At 36.1% G+C, this 25,459-nt stretch overlaps 1 protein-coding gene across 5 annotated transcripts in view; it reads right to left on the bottom strand.

The window, feature by feature from the left end:
• The window catches only part of prrc2a (proline-rich coiled-coil 2A), a 29,403-nt gene extending 16,584 nt beyond the window's left edge, over positions 1-12,819 (bottom strand). For 2 of the 5 annotated variants that reach the window (XM_009294206.4, XM_068215056.1), the window contains exons 1-2: positions 12,718-12,819; positions 1,587-1,738 (exon numbers count right to left, since the gene is read on the bottom strand). In XM_009294206.4, coding sequence (XP_009292481.1) covers positions 1,587-1,701 — 115 coding nt within the window. In that variant the 5' untranslated portion in view covers positions 1,702-1,738; positions 12,718-12,819. Of the gene's footprint in view, positions 1-1,586; positions 1,739-12,553 lie in introns of all 5 variants that reach the window. The other 3 variants (NM_201347.3, NM_001365423.1, XM_005170015.5) reach the window with 2 other exon arrangements.
• Positions 12,820-25,459: the final 12,640 nt, after the last annotated feature.

Raw genomic sequence — 25,459 nt, forward strand, 5'->3', positions numbered from 1 at the left:
ACTGATAGCAGAGCGACTGAATAAAACATAAGGAGGGAAAAACGAAGATCACAAGAAGAACTCTGTCTTGGGTCAAGCCTCAACACTTCTGTGAGCTGCCCTGGAACGCTAGGGTGACCCACTGTGGGATTTAAGATGCACAGAAATCAAAGAACATGCTTGTTTTAGAAGGCCAGACAGATCAAGCACAACGCGGTATTTGTTTAATATGCAACAGCTGTATTACACTGTTTTGTTAAAGACAGATGAGGTTCATTAGTCCTATCGAAGAGCTAATACTAGTGTGGTCACGATGCTGAAATTTCTCATTTTGATATGATACCTTGAAAAATAACGATAATCGATACCATTTGTGATTTTGCAAGGAAACCCTCTCCCTCCCCAAAATTAATAGTATCCAATTTTTATTTTTTATTAAAGATATACAAGGCTAGTACATGAGAATGAGACATGTTTTACATCATAAAAAATGTGATTGCAACATTCAAAATGCAAAAAAAAGTGTCTTAAAAAATAATAAATAAAAATAAACCTCCATCTTTCAAGTAAAATTAAATATTATACTAGGCCTATGTCAGCAGCCCTTAAGTCAGCAATAAGCAATTTGTAAAAACTAAAATCTAGTTAACTAGAAAAATCCATGCAATCTCATATAATCGTCTTATTTTCTGATTAAAACAAAAGTGATTTACCAGTAATGCACAACCAAAAAATAGGACTGCAGGATTTAGCAAAAATCTGATATTAAAGAATTTTAATATACAATATTTTTATTTTGCAATAAGAAAACAATGTTACTAAATGAGTTGAAAAACCATTTGGAAAGAATTTACTATTTTAGATTGATTTGGGATGATTCTGTAGGGGATTAAATAACAAATAATAAAACACTCTAGAAGTGTTGATAAATTCAATGAAGAAAAAGATACTAATTAAATAAACTGCACTATACTGTTTTTCGAGGAGCCAAATTGTATTCAGGTACAGTGATCCCTCGCAATAACGCATTCACCTTTCGCGGTTTCAGGTATACAGTAACTGATTACTCAAAATTAAAATAATACCACATGGTCATCTCTTTATAAACAATTCAATAAAATGTATCGTTGTTAATTTGACAAAGTTACAATCTTCATATTCTTCAATGCTTTTAAAACCCTCAGTCACATGCCTTAAAAATCACTTGCAAAACGATCTATTTTAATCTAGACCTAACAATGCACATACTTGCCATGTGACTATTGCGAATGATCACATTGTGATATCGATGCTGAAACGATATATTGTGCAGCCCTAACGACAAGCTATCCTCAAAGAAAAGCAACCACAGAAATAGCACAACATTTTTAAAAGTCTTTTTAAAATGCAAATAATAAATAAAAGTAAATATAATATGTAAAAAACATATTTACAGTCTTACATGCCAACATTTTTATTCAAATTGATTATTAGAATATGAAAATAAATGTTACTCTAAGTTCTAAGCACACTGCACAAAAACCACAGTTTCTAAATGCCTGTCTTGTTTTACAATAAAAAATATATTTTTAAAAGCTTGTTTTATTACTACCAAAATGCAAACTCACCAACTGGCTTCTGTGCTTCAAGGCTCTTTCCTTTGTAGGTATCAAACAGGTTGAGAGACGCATACTTGGTTTTGCCATCCTTCCCCTTTGCCGTTTGCCCAGAGCGCTCTGACATTGCGCTGTACGCTCATTGAGTATGGTGAGTCCTGAGACTGAAAGAGAAAGAGATTGAAAGAGAGTGAAAAAGGAGAATGTGATGCTAGGGCGAAGGGTGTTCCCTTTCAAGCATTACTGTTTTCAGGATCCAAATAAACATTCAACTGAACAGTACAAGTAAGAATGAGGATAGTGTTTGCTATTTTTTTGTCAACAGCATAATTGTAATGGGCAATAATTTGTTAGGCCATTTCAAAATTTATCGTCTCTCAGCAAACCACAATAAGTAGTAATAAAGTGAGTTAAATCTGATATCATTACAGACTATAATCAGTTCTGTGCCATATGGATTTGGCTTAGCACTTTGCAATGTACCATCGCCTAGATCTAATATTAACCAACCTCAAACCAACCAAGACATTGGGACATCCCATAATATAGCAGGTTATATGTGAAATAAGGCACACAAGTTGATTCCAATGTTAACCAAAACCAACGAAAGCCACTAAATTATTTCTTTCACTACATTTTGACTGCTCACTAAATCAAACTTACTAATAAAAACCATTAAAAACTTTAGTGTGTTTTTTGAAAACCTAGAGAAGGCAATTGTGACTAGCATTACCATGGAGATGTAATATAAATGTTGTTCCTCTTTTTCTGCCTCGCGAGTGGTTGCATCCATAGCAACACCAGGACTGTATTTCAGTGACTGACTGTACACTCAAAATCAACTGCATTCATAAAATCTAAAAAAAAGGATTGTGAAAAGTGTAAACTCCAGCATACACAGATCAATCTAAAAGCAGTTATTCTCTTAATATTGTGATATGCTGATCAATGCTTGCATTTGGAAATATACATCAGGCAGTACATGAATTTAATATAAACCATACATATAAAAGTTGTCATCATAGTAAAAGAAACTTGTACAGCTCCATGGTGAATGTTTATTTTCCGACCATTTTTTTTTTTGCAAAAAATAAGTCATTTTCCTCTAAACTGTAAACCAACTTTAATATTGTGCTCCATGAACTGTAAAATGTATTTCTGTATTTTTAAGGGGTGGTCCATGATACGATATCATATTTCAAACTTTAGTTGATGTGTAGTGTAGCTGTGTGAACGTAAACAACATGAATGTAATGCGAAGGGAGACATTGGCTTTTACAGAGTTAGCTCAGCAAAGCATACAGCAAACTAATTTGGGGGCTACAAAAAGATACATACCGGTTAATGAGATCATAAACGCTTCAGGTTACGCACATTCACCAAGCCCACACCCCGCGCAGCAACAGGGAATGGCCAGTGGCGCTATATTTAAAAAATATATATAGAGCATTTGACAAAGAACAGCTTCCAGAATATCTCCCAGTTCAGTGCTGGATTCGGTTAAAACTCTTCCAACCGACAAAGCTGTAGATTGTGAGCCACAACCTGAAAGTGCTTTTATTTGGTAAAATTGATCAATTACATGTAACGTTTCTAGTGTTAACAGTATGTTGTAGTGAGGACGTTGACAAGGATGTAAACAATGGGAAATGCTGTTTGGCACTGTTAACAATTTAACTACAAATTCATATTTATCAGTCAAACACCCACAATCTTCAGCAGCGCTGCAGTGTCTCACTTTGTGGATGCTTTCCGTGCATTCTACATCTCAAATAATAAACTCGCAAAAGACATGTGAACATTTCATATAACTTAAACATGCTTAGAACTCAAACTTGTCATATTGTATTCTAGAGTGCAGGCGTGAGGTTCAGCTGTTCGCTCTTAATTTTCTTTCTGATTTAGCTACTGTAGAAACAGCGCTAAAGTGCGTGCTAGTAGGGCCGTGACGTGGTGACATGGAGTTGATCCGTGAATCGCAACACATTATGTTAGCTGACCAATCAGAGCCTCTTGAGGGTGGGCTTTTGAAGGAACCAGGAAATATGATTGTTGTTTTCATGTTCATGGAGCAGCTGTATAATTAAATAAAGATATATGAAAATATAACATGATTTTCCACAAATGAAGCACGAGTACACATTGCTTTGAATCTTATAAAAACAACCAAACCTTAAAGGGTCACGAAACACCAAAACACATTTTTTGAGCTGTTGACAGTCGCAGGGCTGATAGTGGAAAAAATTCCTGAGCCTGAACTTTTTTTCCTTGCCCCTGAGGTGAGTATGCAACGCACTTTTAACACATAATATAATATATTTATATTATATTATAATATATTATTGGGCCCAAATATATTAACAGCCTATGTGTAACCCTGATCATCATTATTGTCAAGTGGCTCTTTTTAGACACATGCCAGTAATATCAGTGACACATGCCAGTGTCAGTGATCTTGTGACATGTGCCAGTAGGTGTCAGTATAAGCACGTTATAAGCACATTAATCTTATAAGTCTCTTTGCCTTAATATTTAAAAATCATTAGGCAAATGACACCTGTTATCTTACATGCATATATGTTATGAGTTTTAAATTTGCATTTTATTATAACTTTTTAAAGGATATTATTTAAAATACCTTAAAATGAAAATAAGTTAAATAATAAAATAAATGAATGAATTAAAAACATAGAGAAGTCCATATTGTAGGGAACAAAGGAACTGCCAGGATGCAATAATATACAGTACAACAGATAAGTGTAACCCCTCCCATACATAAGCATGCCACAATAAATTTTAATGACATGTACTGTCAAATGACTATATTACGTACGGAAGTATGACTACGAATACATAAAATAAATGCTTTTAAATTAAAACATCGTGGAGTAGCTCAGCAAATAAACTAACTTGTGACGCGATAAATTAGGTTAAAAGTCGCGTAATGATTAAATATGGTTTTGCTCGTGTTAATTAATGTCATAAGCTTCGCCGGGTGTCGATGTCACTGCAGTGACATGCAGCGCGACACTCTGAGTGACACAGGTCACTAGGTCACTACACATGCCACTAGCGAGTGACATATGACAGTGGAAAACACCGGACGTGCCACCAGAATGTGCCAGTGTCATCTGTACGTCAGATGTCGTGTCACTCCATGTTAAAACTGCTACTGTGAATCCGCGTTCAAGCGCACACAATAAGCTAAAACTCGCCCCAAGCACCGGCAAAAACAAATAACAATGAATGTGTCGAGGAAAGTGTAAGGACATATCTTAATTATTTATTAATAAACTTATTCTGAGTCAGTGTCGCAAAGATCCTGACTGGCAATCTCCTCTTGGACTCGCCTTTAGAAATTCATCTTTACGGATTACATGAAGGACTTTTTTTGTTTTCGATTTGTTTTATTTCGTTAAGTAATAATTTAAAGCTTTCTATAAATATATTTATTATGTCTGTGAGGCATATACATTTTGCTTCATTTTGTTAAGCGCTCCAGTTCAAAAACCAGACGACAGAAAGCGCATAGTTTTGGTTTTCTTTATTTTATAAAAATCGCTGTAACGTTTTTTGATGTATTACTCGTACTTTGTGAGCAAAAATGACGGTTAACTTTAAATTGCTCCCACTGAAAAAATGCAAGTGATTTCTTTCGCGCCTCGATGTCCTGCAAGCTTTTTATAAGCAAACTAAGTCGTGATGATCTGAGAAGGCAAACTGATCAAACAGACAATGATGGTCTTCCGCTGGGCGCTGTTCGTTAAAAAAAAACTTATTTTTAACGAATAAAAAATGCTCCAAACGTTTTTCTAAATAAGCTGAATAAAAAACGAAACTAAATATAAACACTTTGCCATTAGGCTACATACAAAACTGAACTATTTCATAGCTGAAACACTAAGTGGTTTAAGGAGAAGGGGGAAATATATTTTTGTCCCGTCTATTGCTTCACCGTTATTTCGAGAATAAACCCAGTGTAAATATGCAGATGCCATTCCCAAAACATATCAGCGTATATGTGCCGAAAACGAAAGTTTCATACAAATTCTGAATGGATTATAGCCTGGAAAGTGCAAAGCACGCTCCTCTTATTATCACTAAAAAGCGTCACTAATCTTAGTTCATAGAGATCTCACAAAGATCCGTTATGATTTATAAAGCTCTCTAAATTACACAATGAATCTTTTATTTACATGGCGTCTACACTCAAAAGATGATTCACGAGCACACAAAATGGCACTTAATAAAAACCAATCCGGCGCTTTCAGCAGTGAGTGAATTCTGTGAATCTAGAGAAATGACAGATCAATATCCGTGAACCTGATTTTTTTTTTCCCCCGCAGCCACAGTACGCCGGAAATCCGGCGTGGTGCCGGAACGCTATCACCCCTGCAGTCGTATATGTGTCCCACACTGCTAAAAACACTTTTAGGACACCTATATTTCACTAAAAAGTGTAAATTGGTTGTTTTTGCGTTATTTCAAGCAAATTCGTACTTCCTGTTTGAAACGAATTTTTGAAGCTGCGTCACGGTCATGACATAATAGCGTTGTATTCCAGCGTGCAGACTGGGCGTCTGTGCCAGAGTGAGTCTTATTACGTCTTACAGTGTGATACATTAATGCATGAGTAAGGCTTGGTTCAAACCAATCAGCGCGCTCTACTGTGAAACTTCATTAATATTCATTTGTGTCACCGCGCTTACACCACAAAGACGCCACGTTGTGTTGGCAAAACAAGCGTGAAGTGTTGCTTTTATAGTTTGCTGCCGTTAAGTTTCGTTTTCATTTTCTCTCTGTGAGAGCTTATCTGGATCACGTGTGGATTACAGTGTACGCGACGCTCGACAACAATAACTTACGTGTCTAAGGAGGATTATTGTTTACCTGAGAGCTGTTCACATCTGCAAACGCTGAAATCTGGATTCGTTTGTAGTATTCTCTCTATATAGACGCGGCTCTAGTTGCTGGTGATTGTCCTGTCTCTACAGATTTGGTAAGTGAGCGACCAGTGCTCTTTGTTTATTCAGTTTGTTCGTATCGAATTAAGTTAACTATTGCACTGAGTGCAGAAATGTTAGCACCGCATTTTGTGACCGGAATAACACACGTGGGTTTCTGACACTACCTGCCGTATGCATCTAAGTTTCCGGGAAATGCGGAGTTTTTTTTTTCTCTCATTCGCCGTGCGGTATCAAACATTGCATGAAAAATACACGCTTAGATCAGTTCCTCGAATCAAATATCTCGTTTGTCGCGAGAGGCATGAATGAATTCCCTGAATGAAAGAGCCAAACTGCTGTTAAAGTCCAACATTTAATAATTTGGCAAATAATTCGACTACAGATGTCCATGTAGGTTAAACACCATCACTTACTCCTGTCTGTGTGGGTGTGTATTTTGACTCTGAAACTCGCGCGTGCACAAATAGACACTCCCACACCATCCCACTTTAGTTCCTCCGACACTCCCCCCTAAACAGAGCTGGACACGCCCACTTTTCTGACTTTTTCCAAAGTAGAGGTGTGAAAACACCCTGCTGAAACGAGGGGGTTTCATGGCCCTTTAAAAATACACTGTGGAGTGTGGACCACTTCTTTAAGAGAAGATGGTTGAGTAAAATGAAAACCTGATAAATATTTACCTTTTTCCTGGTCAGATTTTTTTTTTAAGTTGCCAGCTACCGTCAGTATTTTTCCAAAATTTCCACCTAAGCATGTAACGTCACATCATGTACCTCATGCAGGCCCCTACTGTTACATACATAAAAAATTTATTGCCGTAAAAACTCAAATGCAGGGAAACCTTTTCTCTTACTTGACAAGTTATTTCTTCAATAGCAGGGAAAGAGTTAAAAGTTCACTCACTATAAATGGTGAAAAACTGTAACGGACCAAACAGGATATCTCATGTAATTCTACAGTAAATACTTCTTAAGGTTTAGATTTTGGAAGTCGAAACATTGTCACTTTTAAATTTACAGTGAAAAACATACTGACATTCCTACTATTGCAATAGATGCAGTATTTACAGTAAATATAATCTAAATACAATACCAATGTATTATGTAAATTTAAGACATGCAACAAAAAATATTGCCACTACAATGTTTCCAAAAATACAGCAGACGCTAAACTTAACAATAAATGTACACAGAGGAAATATTATTATTATGCAGGCCATTAATACATGCACACTAAAAAGTTTTATCGGTCTAGTTTCTGTTACTTCTCTTCATAAGTTAGGCCCTTCTCAGACGTCTAGGTGTTTAACATCTTTTTTATTGTCTCAAAAAACAGAAGGGCTAGTGATGACCTGAAGGTGAAATCTATGCCATGTATGCTGTACACGTACACTAGCATACACATAAATAAACTTGAGTGTATGTATATGCACACTCAGACCATTGGCAGAATTGACATTCAATTAAACGAGGCTGCTTGTCTAGTTGGAAGACTCAAAGTATGTTGAAATCAGAGGTACCTGACAAGAGAAAATATACCAGTTTGCCCAAATAGTTATAAAAAATTTTACCAAAATGTACTAGGCATGTTGTCACCCAAAGCCACCTCCACTCCCCAGTCAAACACTTCCATGTTGCAAAAGAAAACTTTTATACACAGTTGTATCTACTAGTATTGTTTATAGGTACAATATTTCAAAGACTTAAAAAAGTTTCTGAAAATTCCCAAAGCATCGTATGTAGTGGCAGAACTGCAACAAAACAATATTGTTGCAAAAAATAAACAATATGGAGAAAACACTCCATAATCTAATAAACAATGTATTCCTGCTTAATAAGAGAAGTATGCCTAGTTCACACTACAGGATTTTAAGGCCAATTTGCAAGTTACTAAGCTTGCCAACTGATCGGCCTGTGGTTGAAGGAAAATCTGCAGGTGCTCTATGAACTACTGAATGACACATCAAAAAGGCTCAGTGAGTCGTGACCAACACCTCACAGATGAAAATCCAACATCTACCATGCTAAACATTCTATACCAGGGGTCACCAATCTTGGTCCTGGAGGGCCAGTGTCCCTGCAGGGTTTAGCTCCAACTTGCCTTAACACATCTGCCTGGGTGTTTCAAGTATACCTAGTAAGACCTTGATTAGCTTGTTCAGGTGTGTTTGATTAGGGTTGGAGCTAAAATCTGCAGCACACCGGCCCTCCAGGAACAAGTTTGATGACCCCTGTTCTAGACCATTTTCAGAGTCAGCCGACTCAACCACACATAGGGTCAGGTGTAGTGACGAGCTGAAGCCAATGAGAGAGCAAGTCATGAGCTGAATGGTTGTTGTGTTCAGGAGTTTAATAAAAACGTGATTGGCCAGAATTGTCATCGATGCACTCCCTTTACTCTGTATTTACACAGACACTAGAGCATCTTAAAGTCACATCAATTGGCTGAACCGTGCAGATATATGAGCAATTGACCCACTGACACCTCAGCTGATTGACGATACTTTCTAATGCTTTCAGAGTTTTCAAATGCTGTGTCAGCCAATAGTATTCAGTTTTCTGAAGGCGGTGTCCTCAACATTTTATTGGCTGTGTTTTGGGGGCTGGACTGAGACGTTAGGTGAAAGAGTTGTTGACGAATCATGTAGTGTGTGACCCTCCCTTGTGTAGATAAATTATGTACTGTCATGTAGAGTAAACAAAACAACAACTCAAAAACAAAATCAAGTCATGTAGTCTAAACGCCACAACGATCTGCGATAGTGTAAACTAGGTTTTAGTTTCAGTTCAAATGATTTTGTTTTGGTTTGTTATAAGACAGCATATCCATGTTTATAACAATTATAACTATTTGTAATTTTGTATTATAAATGTTAAATTCTACATTGTTATGATAAAAAAAAATCTTATTAAAATAGCCTACAAGTACAACTAAAAATGTTTCATAAATCAGTTACTGTTTGCATTGAATGTGTTCACCCACATTCACCCACATTTGGGTTCGCACTGTTAGAGGAATTAAGTCAAATGCATTTTAGACCACCTCGGAATGTGGTCAAAACAGCCCCTTCACACTTGTACTTAGCATTGTCCACTTTTGATCTGATCAACAAAAAAATATCTTATAGCAGACGCGAACAGGTTTATGGTTACAAAGGACCAACAGTTAACGAAACATGTTCCTGTAGCAGCATAATTGTAGCAAATAAACAAATTCTTAACCACAGACAAAATAGTAGTTGCCCAACCAACATTCTCCTGTTGTGTGTCATAATGAGCAAGTAAAGTCTAATTTCAATTCTTATGGCAGTTTTAAACGTGAATAATGCTAGTCTGATTTTTACGAGCCACTGTCATGCATCTGTGATGTGCACACCTCAGAATATCCAGGTGCTACACTTCTGCACTTTAGAGTTCCACCTTTCGCATTGGATCACTTTATAAATACTCAGAAATAGATTAGATTTTTCACATTTGTGAATCAATTCATCATCACTCACATCTGCATTACAATACAAACTGTTCCACAGAAAAATGCCACCAAATACAGGCATGAAAAATGTTGCCTCAACATCCTACAAGAGCAAACAAAGAACAGCGCAATTATTGGTAATAAGTACTCTTACAATAACCTTGTTATGGCAACAATTCAAACAGGAAGTCCATGTCTTCCCTGGTGGACCTTTGCTGACAAACATGTAATTCTCAAAGCAGGTTACATAGAGAAACATTATTACTTTCATTAACGGACCAAAACAAAGAATGTTGTACATCACTTTTTAAAACACTTTAAATTTTTGTCTGATATATTTTTACTGTAAAATTTTAAATGTCTCTTCTAAACACAATATAGAGCGATTACAATTCCACCAAACAATCATACTGCAAAGATTAAAAAAAAAAGTATTGAATATTCGGCAACACAATGTCCCAATCACAATAAATTGTTCTTAACACATTTGTGCAATACATTTACACTCACAAGTAATATATGAAAAAATAAACTATTTATACATCTAAATGCAGAAATACATACAGATGTAAAAAAAATCTAGATCACTCAGAATTTCTGTATCTCTTGATGTATTAATATAATATTTATGTTTGTTTGATTCTATAAAAGACTGATAACAGCCCTTTTCATTTTCAAATAAAAAATACTAAACATTTAAATGAATGAATTATAACATTTTTTTCTAGAAAATGAAAAAAGCTTTTCTATCTTTATTTAATCCCAAGCTATGAGGCATTCTAAACACCATTAACCCTGGGTAAAGTCACATTTCACATCCTGTGATTTGAAAGTGGCATTAGCACTGCATTTTAGCTGTAGTTATGAAACTCTGATCTTAAGCAAGGTTAGCAATTCATTTAGAAAAATATACAGCATGAAACATCTGTTCCACCCAGTATTAACACTTAACCCCAAGTATAGTATGATAAATAGTGTGAAACATGATTACATACAAGTCAGGATCCTGTTAAACCAATGTTTGTTTACCCAGGGTCAACAATATCAAGTGTGAAAAGCCCTAAATGGTCAGAATAACATATATTTTCATTTGTTGAGATTAACTATCACGGTTATTCCACCAAATATTGTTTACTTAACTGTTCTAAAGTTAAAACAATGCGACCAAGTAGTCAGAAAATTAAAGCATGTCTAACAACAGGGCATCTTTTTAGTTATGTATGCAATAACAAAATAAATATGAAAGCTAAATGCCAATAACGTTGACAGAAAAAAAATAAAGTACAAAACTACAAGATTTTAATACAGAGAAAGGGAACTTTAAAGTGGTTTATACTATTTTACAGTAATAGCAATGACTTAAGTAAAGGGGAAATTGGTGGTAAATTTGGCATAAAGCGTCAAAGCAAGAGCAAAATTGCACCACTACGAATATTAAAACCGCACAGTACATCAGTGAAGAGCCACAAACCACCCTGCTCGTTTAAGTTATATAGCACATTAACGCCAGGCAGTCGGCTGCACATCACTGTCATTGATTTGGGCAGATGTGGATTAGGAATAGCAGTGATGGCCAGTTGGCAGAGCCTGAAAAATAATCTCTACGCAACATGAAGCAAGCGCTGGCAAACAGGAGCTGCGTAGAGATTATTTTACACGCTTTGCCAACTGGTCATAAGGGAAAACAACAGCCTCACACACAAAACACTAACGCTATCCTCCAAAACCACATCAAAGCTCTATATCTGAAATAAAAAGCGGCGGTTGACGGATTAAAAATACTGTGAAATTTAACTTATGTGTTGACTGTTTAACTCGCGTCTTGTAACCGCGGCCTCCATGTTTCGTGAGGAGAGGAGGGGGAAGACCTACCTATTTCATAATATACATATCTTCGCAATCACATATCAATTCAGACAGGCGCAATAATCTAGTTAAATGATATATAAATCGAAAGTGTAACAAAAAGAAGATGAGAAAATAAACGATCATATAACTGATGCTGCGGGATTGATTAGAGGATTTGATGGCGAGAACAAAACAAAATGGCGGCGGTGAAGCGAGGCCAGTGCTACAAGCACATTAGCATCGGGATTTATGACGATTTAACAACACTGCGCTCACATAGAAACCCAAATTGAGAATTTTAAACTACAATATAACATGCATTTAACCAACAACTTCACCGGATCCTTGATTCCCAACCAAAACAATGCACTTGTCTGTCATGCAGTCTCAGCCAATGCACGTCCAACGTTAATACATTTCTTCAATCTACAAGTAACGTTAGCACTCCACCCAAACACGAACCTAAAATCTGCTAGCGCTCTAAACAAAACACCTAAATGGTAGGCTTTTAAAAATACACATGGTAAATATTCACCAAAATGTGACACACAAGCTGTGTTGATAGCATGCTAACGTTAGCCGACACCGACAGATGAAAAGCAGGACAGCTGTATCCCAACACTACATAAACAAACACCTATATAATAAAGCCTCGTCAATACACTCGATTGGTCATTAGACACAGCTACTAACCTGGTCTTGTCCCGACTTGTCTCGAGGTTGTATCGTGGAGTTATTAGCAATAATCGTGTACTAGCTACCGTTAGCACAATCTCTTACAAAAGCTCAAAACAGGATTATGTGTTGAAGAGATCTGATGGGGATTGCTGAGGACGGATGTGTGCAGTGAAGCTTACTTGTACTCCTTTTTCTTTTTTTCCACAAAACAAATGAAAAAGGAAAAATAAAATAATATTGCGGGGGTCGATCCGTCACTATTAGAGCCGTCAACGGCTTCTGAGGATGGTAGCGCAAAGAGGGGCGGATTCAACTTCAGGGGGCGGAGCCAAATTAACATAATTAGTTGCGAATATGCCTCTTGGCCAATCAGATAATGTATGATAAAATTCTATTTACATCTCTGTTAAGCACACCCCTCGCTCACTGATAGTAATTCACTATGAATGAACTATGAGGACAAGGCTTGGACAAGCAGGTTCAACTTCATATTATCTTCTCTTAGTCAGAATAATTGTTTTAATAAGATGATTCACTGTGCCCTGTCAACGGTTAGATAAAAAAAACCTATAGTATACCCCACTGGGTCGCTATTGAAAAAATGGAATTACAGACAGCTCACTTCCAGCCCTACTGTTTTCAAATACTAAATTACTCACATCAGTTAAGATTGATAACTGGATTGTTTCAAACTGTTTAAAAATATGGCGTCAAATCAAGAAGTGCTGCAAATTAGCAGACACTACTACTTCTGCCTTTAGTATATTGTAATCATGCACTCCTCCGTGTGCTCCGGTTTCCACCACAGTCCAAAGACATGTGGTCAACCCAGACTAATTCTGATTATGTACCCCTATATACATTTCTGGAGAGTGCAAAATACATTCTAGGAGCTATGTTTTTAAAATAATGACTCAATTCTTGCAAAAAAAAAGACAAAAAAAACAAGAAAAAATGGTTTGGTATTAATACATTTGCATTTGTGGATATGTAATTTAAAAAGAAAATAAATTAAATTTATAACAAAATAAGCATTTCTCTCAGTAGAGGCAGATTCATAATAACAAAAAATATTTTATTTAAAAGTAACAGAGGGCAAAGCAGTGGCGCAGTGCTGTCGCCTCACAGCAAGCAGGTCGCTGGGTCGCTGGTTTGAGCCTCGGCTCAGATGGCAATTCTGTGTGGAGTTTGCATGTTCTCCCTGCGTTCGCGTGGGTTTTCTCCGGGTGCTCCGGTTTCACCCACAGTCCAAAGACATGCATCACAGGTGAATTGGGTAGGCTAAATTGTCCGTAGTGTATGAGTGTTTGTTTCCCAGAGATGGGTTGCAGATGGAAGGGCATCCGCTGCGTAAAAACTTGATGGATAAGTTGGCGGTTCATTCCGCTGTGGCGACCCCGAGTTAATAAAGGGACTAAGCCAACAAGAAAATGAATGAATGAATAAAAGTAACAGAAACATCTTGCTGTATATTATCATTAATGAGCCAGTATGTTTCCAAAATTACACAGCATAATTACAATCCCAAAATAAATGAACAACTGAACAACTTTGAATAAATGAACAACTTTTTTAATGAAAAGAGATCTAATTTTTTATTACAAAAAGTTTATAGAAAGGTACACTTTTTTAGGAAAGAGATGATTGTTATTTTTTAAAGACCATAGTAATTCCTGATGTTAGGGCTCACCTAACCCTACCCCTTACAGTGACGTCACTCGCTTCACTTGAGCTTGCATCATAAAGACTGCATCCAGATACTATTGCCCATCTATCTCTGACGTGACATTCAATATTTGGAGGCTAAACGGTATAGTCACCCTGGAGGACTTGTAAATTGAAAAAAATTTGCCCTTATTTTCTCAACTAAAAAAGAAGTTTTCTCTCCCCGAAACACTTTTTTTGACATTTACAGATTAGAAACTATGTAAGTCACGCAATAACCAATTTTGAATCACTGCCAACTGAAAGGAAGGTTTACAGGCTACTATTGATCTCACGTGAATCCAAACATTTGATTTCAGATTTTGTATAAGTGTTTTTTTTCAAGAACTGAGCTACTCTACAATTTATATGAAGAATGCTATGGAAGAGGAACTGGAATACAGATTGATACATGAGAGGAAAGCCCCAAAGATGTTAAAAAATGTATATGTGGACGTAACTTTTGTTACGTAAGTTTGGTCTATCTTGACCCACTTTTAAAATACATTTAAATTATTTTTGAGTAAAGAAAAAATTCTACCAATCAGATCGCTTCGAGAAAAAGCACGACCATAAATCGAAATACTTCCTGTGTTTATCAAAATCATTGCAGTCGTAACACACCAAAATATCTGGCCCAGTTTAGACCCAGTTATGGGTTATTAACTTGGTTGAGACTTGGCCCAGATATGGTCAATGTTTGGCCCTTGTATGGAAGCCAGACTTGGTCCGATCATGTACCATAATTCACTGTGACATGTGGGCCAAGCAAAGGCTGATTGTGTGGGCCAGATCTTGGCCAGAGTAATTTTGCTATTTGGGAAGTTATGCATAGACTGCACTCAAAATCTAAATTACACAGAATTGTTCCTACCATTTCCCCTAAGACATATGACCTGTGTAAGTCTGCGGAAGGCTTCCTGACCCACCTCTTTTGGATGTGTCCAAAACTTTATGATTTCTGATGTGACATATTTAAATTGTTTTCTAATATCTATGGTTTTACCTTTACACCTGACCCAGAAATTGCTGTATTTGGGAACTATAGTTCTCTGCTGGATCATGATGTACAAAGCACCCTAATTTATGGAATGATTATTGCTGAGAATGTTATTCTAAAACTGTGGAAATTAGATTCTGTTCCTCAATTTAAGACATGGTTAACTTATCTCACTTAAACATTACACATGGAAAGAGTTTGTTATGGAGTTATTGATCATTTTGCTGAGTTTTACAATATAGGGCAACCATTTCTTTATCACCTGGACCAATATAATGGGAATTCTGAGCAGCAGTGTAATGCTTAATATGCTTACTACCTCTATCGACTGTCTCTTTGTATTTTTATTGAAACCATTTATATGCCCAAATTGTGTTTTAATAATAACTTAATTTGTATTTTTTATTTTCTATTTTTCTTTATTTTAATTATTATTACCGTTATTTTTATGTATTATCATGCTTATTCCTTGTATTTACTTGTTAAAAAAACCCTATAGTATCACCCCTCCACCAAAATTCTTTAATACAATCACAGCATCAAAAAAAAAATAAATAAATAAATAAATATATATATATATATATATATATATATATATATATATATATATATATATATATATATATATATATATATATATTTATTTTTTTTAGGTAAAACGTGACTTATTTTGCTTTTTAGGATGGATAGAAAGTTTAAAACAGCAGATTTATTTAAAATGCATTTCTTTAAACATTATAAAAGTCTTTACTGTCATATTTGATCAATTTGATGATGAATAAATCTGTGTTTTTGTCTTGTTTGTTTGAATGTTATTTTCATTTTTGAATGTTAATACATAACAGCTAGTTTCCACACTTAAAGTAATCAAAAATATTTCTTGCAGAAAATCATTTTAGAATCATTTAAAGAATCATCTGATACTAAAGAATGGGGTAATGATGAACATTTGCATATTCATTCATAAAAAACAAATTCACCACAGCGGAATGAACCGACAACTTATCCAGCATATGTTTTATATTTATAAGGACAGTGTCTATTTTAATACAGTTACTTTACTATCCCGGCTCTCAACAGTGTTATTCAGAGACCTCACCCCTGAACGCCCCCTACTTATAGCAAACACAACAGCAGTCTGGTAGCGATATTGCTGCTTTTTTCGGGGTAAATTATTGTGATTTCCCGATTGCAATAGAGAAATACTGTAGACTGTAATACTGTAAGAAGATATCTCTGTAGACGGAAGGCATTTCATGTCAAGTTCAGCCTTATAATCTTAAAATGTCAGCCAAATCACCCGTTTTGTCATCACTTTATACATTATGCTTGAGAATCATTCAAAAACTAGCTCTAAAGTGACGTTGGTGAATTAGTAACGGCTTCTGCTGTTTTGACGTTAGCTGCACATGTGAATGGCAGAAGAAAGTAGTTCCTAATACAATTTTGGACAATACTCTGTATTAGATTTTCTTTTGATATACACAATTGTGCCGTCAAACTGTTGTATAATCGCAATATCACACAAGTAGCAGTGTGATATGGCTGTATTTCAGGACTGGTGGGACACTATAAAGCAGGAGGCTGCACGCCTTCCACTAGTGCTGATATACGGCCATATCACACTGCTACTCGTGTAATATTGCTCATACACGCCCAAACAGACTCAAATGAATGGGTAAAAAAGCACTGCTTTAATTTTAATTAAACATTTTTTTTGTTATTAAGAGCAAAGTGCATTTTTTATTTGTGATTGCATGAGATCCAGTGTACGTGATGCTTTATTGAATCATTTGACATTGATTTATTGAACACACACACAGTTTATGAGGACTCTCCATAAGCGTTAGCATAATGAATTTTATAGAGTAACAACTGCCTATTGTAGCACATAATTGATTCACACTGTAAAATAGAATCCATACAAAAAAGTTACATTCTGAATTTTGTGAAGGTTAATCTAGCTTTAACCTCATTAAAATGAACTGGAGTGAACAAAAAACAGACCATTTGAGCTGAGGCTATGAAATATACATTAACTAAATCTGCATAGAAATGTGCTAATGTTCCAGAAAGGATTTTGTAGATAATGTGTTATGTATAAAATTTTGCTCACACTGTAGGTAACATATAAACAACCAACATAGCACATATAAATCATAAAGCATTATATATTTGAACATTTTAAAATGCCTTTTAATTTTACAAAAGAGTTGATATTTGATTTTAAAATAATGATTGACTTTATTCATAATAAAAATCTGCTGACCATATTTGATTTTAATCATATTTAAATCAAAGTGTTTCATAATGTTTCTGTATTACTAATTTTGTTTCATTCACACAGTATTTGCTTATATTTACTGTATTAAATACAAAACTGGTAACAGAGAAGAACTTTTCTCGTGCTCTGATTGACTTACTGCTGATCAAGTGTTTACATTTAAACCAGTTCAATATTCTGTCACCACGGCAACTGGAGTTTACACTTTAAATCCACACAAGTGTCTGAAAGTCTTGAATCCTCTGCTTGAAGCTCTTTAAACTCTCCAGTTTGACAAGTTTCATCAGTTTGTCTGATTTGAGAAGTTGATCTTCATGGAGCAGCGACACCTCAGAAGAACCAGGGCTCTTCCTGCACGCCTGAGAGACTTCTTGGTGGAGGGTGCCTCTTCTGCTCTGGATCCTGCAGCTGTGGTCAGGTTAGATCACACTTACAGCCGTGTCTCTGTTTCAGGTTTGGAGGAGCGACACGTGAAGAACGCGGCTGTCCTTCCTGACCTCCGTCCAGCAGTCACAGTGTCTTCAGAGGATGCAGGTCAGCAGACAGAGTCTCTCTCCATCCATGGCTGCAGTGTTGAGGACTATCAGGACATCTACCGCTCTGTGGTTGAGCCCATGAGGAAGAACCGATGTGGTCACCGCCGTCCCTACAGCCTGCAGCTGGGCCTGGACATCAAGCAGCGGCTGTGGGAGGCACTCGGGTGTCCTGTAGTGGAGGAGACGGAGCAGGCTGATGGACGAATAGTCATCACAGAGAGCAGATCTGGATCCAGCATTGCTCCTCGAATCCAGGTAGACATCAGTGAAGAGCCGCTGCCTGAGGAGCCCAGAAGAAAGAGGTCCAGACACTGAGAATCACACTACAGGCTGCGCATGTAAATACTGTATATACTGTACATAGTTCTAGAGCAAGTTTACAAGTAAGTTTCCTTTTTCACACACTCTTGCTTCATCAGTCGGCTGTGTTTGGTGATTGTCAGTGGGTTTGCTCATGGTTTTTAATGCTTTGCTGTGTGGTCATCAGGTTGTTTCATGTGGTTTTCTGCACGTTTATCAGGGTTTTCTGATCGGTTGTTCTCGTGTTGCGGGTCGGTCGCTGGACTCTTCAGGGTGTTTCGATGCGTTTGGTGATTTGCCGTGTCTGTTAAGTTAGGGTAGGTTAGGTTAGGGTCCCTCACGTGGTTTGCAGCTTGACGTGCTGTGAGGGCTTGTGTACATCAGTGATGCTGAGAGCTTCACCACTGGTACTTCAGATACCGGCAGGGTCACCCATAGTGGACAGGTCTCAGCTGAGATGCCCGACTAAGACAAACCAGCTGATTCTGGACAGCAGATTAGATTCTGCAGAGTTTCAGAATATCACAGACTCAAGACAATGCCAACAGCATCAGAATTACCTGAAGATGTGGAAGACACAGGTGGAACAATCGACTGAACAAAACAAAATAAAATAAATTGGTAGAAATAATAATAAAAAATGTTATGGTGAACAACTTTGCTGTATTTTTTCTTCAGCACTCTTCTACCTACATTTTTACAATGCAATTTCAGGTTTTATTATATTATAATATATTATATTATATTATATTATATTATATTATATTATATTATATTATATTATATTAGGGTATTTTATATTATTATTTAGGGCTGTCAGTTAATTATAAATGTTCATTTATTTCAATAAAATTAACATTTATTATTCAATATTACAGACTACTTATCGCAGTTTTGGTTAGCAGTTTTCTTCTGCACGCTTTTGTGTTATTTTGAACAAATTTATAGAAATTTTAAATGACACAAAGGCTAGTTTATCTGTATTTATGTCATTTTATTTTTTGGGGTAAACTATTATTTTAATCAAAGTTAATAAAAGTAAAAATAAACACTATAAAGTGTTTATAGACAGATAGCATGTAAACAAACAATGCTTTTTAACTGAGATTCTAGACACTCAGTAATAGTATTATTCAGTGATCAATGTTTCAACAATAATTGACCGTTTTGTAAAGTAAAATCATGAGGATTTAATATTGGATATCTAAACACACGAGAACAACACAAAGAAATTACCATTCTGAAGTGTTTTACGAACCTTAAGCTAGCTTTAACCTCATTAAATTGTTGTAGAGTGAACTAAAACAGCATTTGAGCTGAAGTCACAAAATTTACATGAACTAAATCTGCTTTGCACAGAAATGTAAGCGACTCCAGTGTTATGCATGTGACATTTGTAGAAAAGCCTCAAAACATAAATTCGGAAAGTATATGTTAACATTATATTGAAACATCCGTTTATACTTTTACAAAACAACTAACCACAGAGTTTTGAGATCAGAAAAAACATAAATCTGTAAACATTTTTTAGATTTTAAATGAGGAAAATAAACGTGTTTTGGATGCGACCAAAAAGGTTAGTGAGTTTACAGTTTACAACATACTTTGTAGAAATTCTGTGAATTATACTGCACAAAGCAAAATAAATAATGTTAATCAAAAGAAAAGGAGTCCGCTCTCTATGGAACAAAAATGATTGACTTGATTTTATCATGGATGTGACAGATGTAAAATTGCCACTTGTGTGACTTTAGTAAATCAAGTATAATTTTTAAAAAAACATTGACAGAGACATTTTTTTTGTATTTTTAGCTTTATGAAATACAAGCCTACTCAAAAATGTAGAAAGGGTTTCGCTATTTTGGGGATAACTTTATTTTTTCACTGAAAGGTCGACATTTAGATGGAATTGCTCATGCTCAAACAGCCACACTTATGTTATATAAAACTTTGATCACACTGTAGGTAACAGTTAAACAGCCAAAATAGCAGATATAAACATCAAAAAGCATTATCTACAGTTGAAATCTGAATTATTGGCAAAATTAAATTTTATAATTTAATTGTCATCTTCATTTTGCAACAAAGTTTGCATGTCATAAAGTTTAAATTAAATAAATAAATGCATCGCCATTTTACATATTACATTGAGGTTTACATTACATTTCATAATGAATTTTGCTGAAACCACATTTAATTGACTTTCTCCAAATTTAAGAAACATTTTTTATGATACACATTTAACTCTGTAGATTTAGTTGTGTGGTATATTTAACTACACAGAGGATTTTAGTCATCACATGTACTGTAAAGATCTTAATTATTACAGAAACATGTTGAGTGAATGACGGTTTAGAAAATGACAGTTTAATGAATAGTTATTTCGAGTTAGCTTTAGAGAAAAAGTGACAGATAATAAGAAACTGCATTAGTTTTTTTACTGTTTGTGTCTTGCACACACACAAATATCTTCAGAAATCGTGTGTAATTTTATGGAGCCTATATTGTTTTCAATGTTACCATGTTTTACCTGAAATAAGAGCTGTAATTGTATGTAATGTTTTTCTTACCCGGATGTAAAGTTTGAAGACACACAATTAACAAAAGTACTTGGGTATCTAAAGACCAAGAAATTGCATTTTAGAAAAAGGCAAAAGTTAAACAATTTAAATGTTTTTGTAAACATCATTAGTAAATGTAATTTAATAAAAAAAAAACTAACTTTCACTGCAGCATTAAAAAATGGAGTAAATCACTTAAACACAAACCTAACTTTCTCTTATTTACACACAAACTACTTAACTAATTGTTGCATGTTTCTGCATTTAATATCCATCCTTAATTTGCTGCTAATAACTTAAAAGGTGTGTTAGCTAAGTAAGCGCTAGCAAACCCACAGCTGCACCCACACCCCGACCGCTCACCAGATACTTGTTAATAAGTTCTGTAGTTATGCCTAATACGTGTTTTGAAACTAACTTACTTTCAGTTTTTTTTACCAATACAATCACTTTTAATCATTAGTTAGCGTTAACATGAACTAGCGTAGGTTAAATATCGTTAGCAAACTTCGTTACAGTACAATTTGCAAAGCTAAAACCTCACCTGCTAGCAAAGTCAGCAGTTTAGCTTGACGTATGGACTTCGCCATTCAGGTCCGCTGCTGCAAGCAGTTAGTACCGAGTCCGGCCAGTAAACATAATGCATCTGTCATCTGTTCCAGTCAATGAAAAAGAGGTAACGCCGATTTATTAAAATCAAGTTTGATGCACAGACCTGCCGCACATTGGCAGCTGCACTAATAAATTGTGTGTAAAATCACTTTAAAACATTTCCTGTACACAAAACCCACATACAAAACTCTGTACTCAAATAAATTGCAATAGTTTTACTCAAAATACTTTTATATAAAAACGGGTATATTTTAAGTAAAGAGGAAGAAAATTGATACTTTTTAGTATAAATAAATAAACTAGATTGCAATTAGCCTATCTAAAGCATATAAAGCTTAGGCTACTTTGTGAATGTAGCACTTAGGCAAGTCAATGGTTTGTTTGTAGACAATCGAGAAAAATGTTGCTTAGGGGGCTAATATTGACCATAAATGATTTTTTTTATTTTTTATTTAAAACTGTTTTTCTTTTAGCTGAAATAAAACAAATATAACTTTCTCTAGAAGAAAAAATATGATATGAAATTAGGTGAAAAATTCCTTGCTCCGTTAAACAAGTTGGAAAATATTTGAAAAATAAAAAAAAAACTCACAGGGGGGCTAATTATATTTACTTCAAATGTATGTGGACATTCTAAAATGTTTTTTTTTCATAAGATATCTTTAATTGATATTTGATTTTAAAATAATAATTTACTTTATTCATAATAACTATCTGCTGAGCCTAATTTATTTTAATTGTATTTAAATCAAAGTGTTTGTCTGTTTCTGTATTACCAATTTTGTTCAGTTCACACAATATTTACTTAAATTTACTGTAAAATTACAAAACTGGAAACAGAGAAGAACTTTTCTCGTGTTCAGATTGACTTACTGCTAATCAAGTGTTTACATTTAAACCAGTTCAATATTCTGTCACCACGGCAACTGGAGTTTACACTTTAAATCCACACAAGTGTCTGAAAGTCTTGAATCCTCTGCTTGAAGCTCTTTAAACTCTCCAGTTTGACAAGTTTCATCAGTTTGTCTGATTTGAGAAGTTGATCTTCATGGAGCAGCGACGCCTCAGAAGAACCAGGGCTCTTCCTGCACGCCTGAGAGACTTCTTGGTGGAGGGTGCCTCTTCTGCTCTGGATCCTGCAGCTGTGGTCAGGTTAGATCACACTTACAGCCGTGTCTCTGTTTCAGGTTTGGAGGAGCGACACGTGAAGAACGCGGCTGTCCTTCCTGACCTCCGTCCAGCAGTCACAGTGTCTTCAGAGGATGCAGGTCAGCAGACAGAGTCTCTCTCCATCCATGGCTGCAGTGTTGAGGACTATCAGGACATCTACCGCTCTGTGGTTGAGCCCATGAGGAAGAACCGATGTGGTCACCGCCGTCCCTACAGCCTGCAGCTGGGCCTGGACATCAAGCAGCGGCTGTGGGAGGCACTCGGGTGTCCTGTAGTGGAGGAGACGGAGCAGGCTGATGGACGAATAGTCATCACAGAGAGCAGATCTGGATCCAGCATCGCTCCTCGAATCCAGGTAGACATCAGTGAAGAGCCGCTGCCTGAGGAGCCCAGAAGAAAGAGGTCCAGACACTGAGAATCACACCACAGGCTGCGCATGTAAATACTGTATATACTGTACATAGTTCTAGAGCAAGTTTACAAGTAAGTTTCCTTTTTCACACACTCTTGCTTCATCAGTCGGCTGTGTTTGGTGATTGTCAGTGGGTTTGCTCATGGTTTTTAATGCTTTGCTGTGTGGTCATCAGGTTGTTTCATGTGGTTTTCTGCACGTTTATCAGGGTTTTCTGATCGGTTGTTCTCGTGTTGCGGGTCGGTCGCTGGACTCTTCAGGGTGTTTCGATGCGTTTAGTGATTTGCAGTGTCTGTTAAGTTAGGGTAGGTTAGGTTAGGGTCCCTCACGTGGTTTGCAGCTTGACGTGCTGTGAGGGCTTGTGTGCATCAGTGATGCTGAGAGCTTCACCACTGGTACTTCAGATACCGGCAGGGTCACCCATAGTGGACAGGTCTCAGCTGAGATGCCCGACTAAGACAAACCAGCTGATTCTGGACAGCAGATTAGATTCTGCAGAGTTTCAGAATATCACAGACTCAAGACAATGCCAACAGCATCAGAATTACCTGAAGATGTGGAAGACACAGGTGGAACAATCGACTGAACAAAACAAAATAAAATAAATTGGTAGAAATAATAATAAAAAATGTTATGGTGAACAACTTTGCTGTATTTTTTCTTCAGCACTCTTCTACCTACATTTATACAATGCAATTTCAGGTTTTATTATAGTATATTATATTATATTATATTATATTATATTATATTATATTATATTATATTATATTATATTATATTAAGGTATTTGATATTATTATTTAGGGCTGTCAGTTAATTATAAATGTTCATTTATTTCAATAAAATTAACATTTATTATTCAATATTACAGACCACTTATCGCAGTTTTGGTTAGCAGTTTTCTTCGGCACGCTTTTGTGTCATTTTGAACAAATTTATAGAAATTTAAAATGACACAAAGGCTAGTTTATCTGTATTTATGTCATTTTATTTTTTGGGGTAAACTATTATTTTAATTAAAGTTAATAAAAGTAAAAATAAACACTATAAAGTGTTTATAGACAGATAGCATGTAAACAAACAATGCTTTTTAACTGAGATTCTAGACACTCAGTAATAGTATTATTCAGTGATCAATGTTTCAACAATAATTGACCGTTTTGTAAAGTAAAATCATGAGGATTTAATATTGGATATCTAAACACACGAGAACAACACAAAAAATTACCATTCTGAAGTGTTTTACGAACCTTAAGCTAGCTTTAACCTCATTAAATTGTTGTAGAGTGAACTAAAACAGCATTTGAGCTGAAGTCACAAAATTTACATGAACTAAATCTGCTTTGGACAGAAATGTTAGCGACTTCAGTGTTATTCAATTCAATTCAGCTTTATTTGTATAGCGCTTTTACAATGTAGATTGTGTCAATGCAGCTTCACATAAATGGTCATAGTAACTGGAACAATGTGGTTCAGGTTTTAGTGTTTAAGTTCAGTTCAGTTTAGCTCAGTTCAGTGTGATTTAATCATTACTGAGAGTTCAAACACTGAGGAGCCAATTCATCGATGCGTAGCTCTACCAATCCTGAACCATGCGAGGCAGTGGCGACAGCGGAGAGGGAAAAAAAACTTCACCTGATGGGAGTGAAGAAAAAAACCTTGAGAGAACCAGACTCAGTTGGGCACGACCATTTTAATTTCTCCGCTGGCCAAAAGTCTTGTGCAGAGCTTCATTCGCCGTGGTTGAGGCTGGAAGATGGCCTCAGCGAAGACTCGTCTGTCCCTGGAGCGTCGCTGGAATCAGACTCATGTTCTCCACTCCCCACGACCATCAGCGCAGCAGCAGCTCAGGATATGGCCTGGTCCCGGATAATGAATCCTTGGGATCATCACGTCGCTGGTCTTGGATCCAATCAGTGACTCCGCATAATCTGAGGACCTCGGGATGAGTATCCCCAGGTGAAAATAGAGAATAAAGAAAATAATTAGCTTAGCTGCTGTTCATAGTGTATATAAGCAAGATGCAGAAGCCTGTGTGGAACCCGCTAGGTGATGCATTGAGAGTATGCTTTACTAAACAGATAGGTCTTTAATCTAGTTTTGAACTAGGAGAGTGTGTCTGAGCCTCGGACGTTATCAGGAAGGCTATTCCAGAGTGTAGGAGCCATGAAAGAGAAGGCTCGACCTCCTTTACTTGATTTTGCTATTCTAGGTACTACCAGAAGCCCTGAGTTTTGAGATCTTAAAGAGCGAGTTGGTTTGTAGCGAGACAGAAGGTTGGTTAGATAAACAGGAGCTAGATTATTTAGGGCTTTATAGGTGAGAAGTAATATTTTAAATTC

The sequence above is a fragment of the Danio rerio genome, chromosome 19 (genome assembly GCF_049306965.1).
Source record: "Danio rerio strain Tuebingen ecotype United States chromosome 19, GRCz12tu, whole genome shotgun sequence".
In the NCBI taxonomy this organism is placed as follows: domain Eukaryota; kingdom Metazoa; phylum Chordata; class Actinopteri; order Cypriniformes; family Danionidae; genus Danio; species Danio rerio.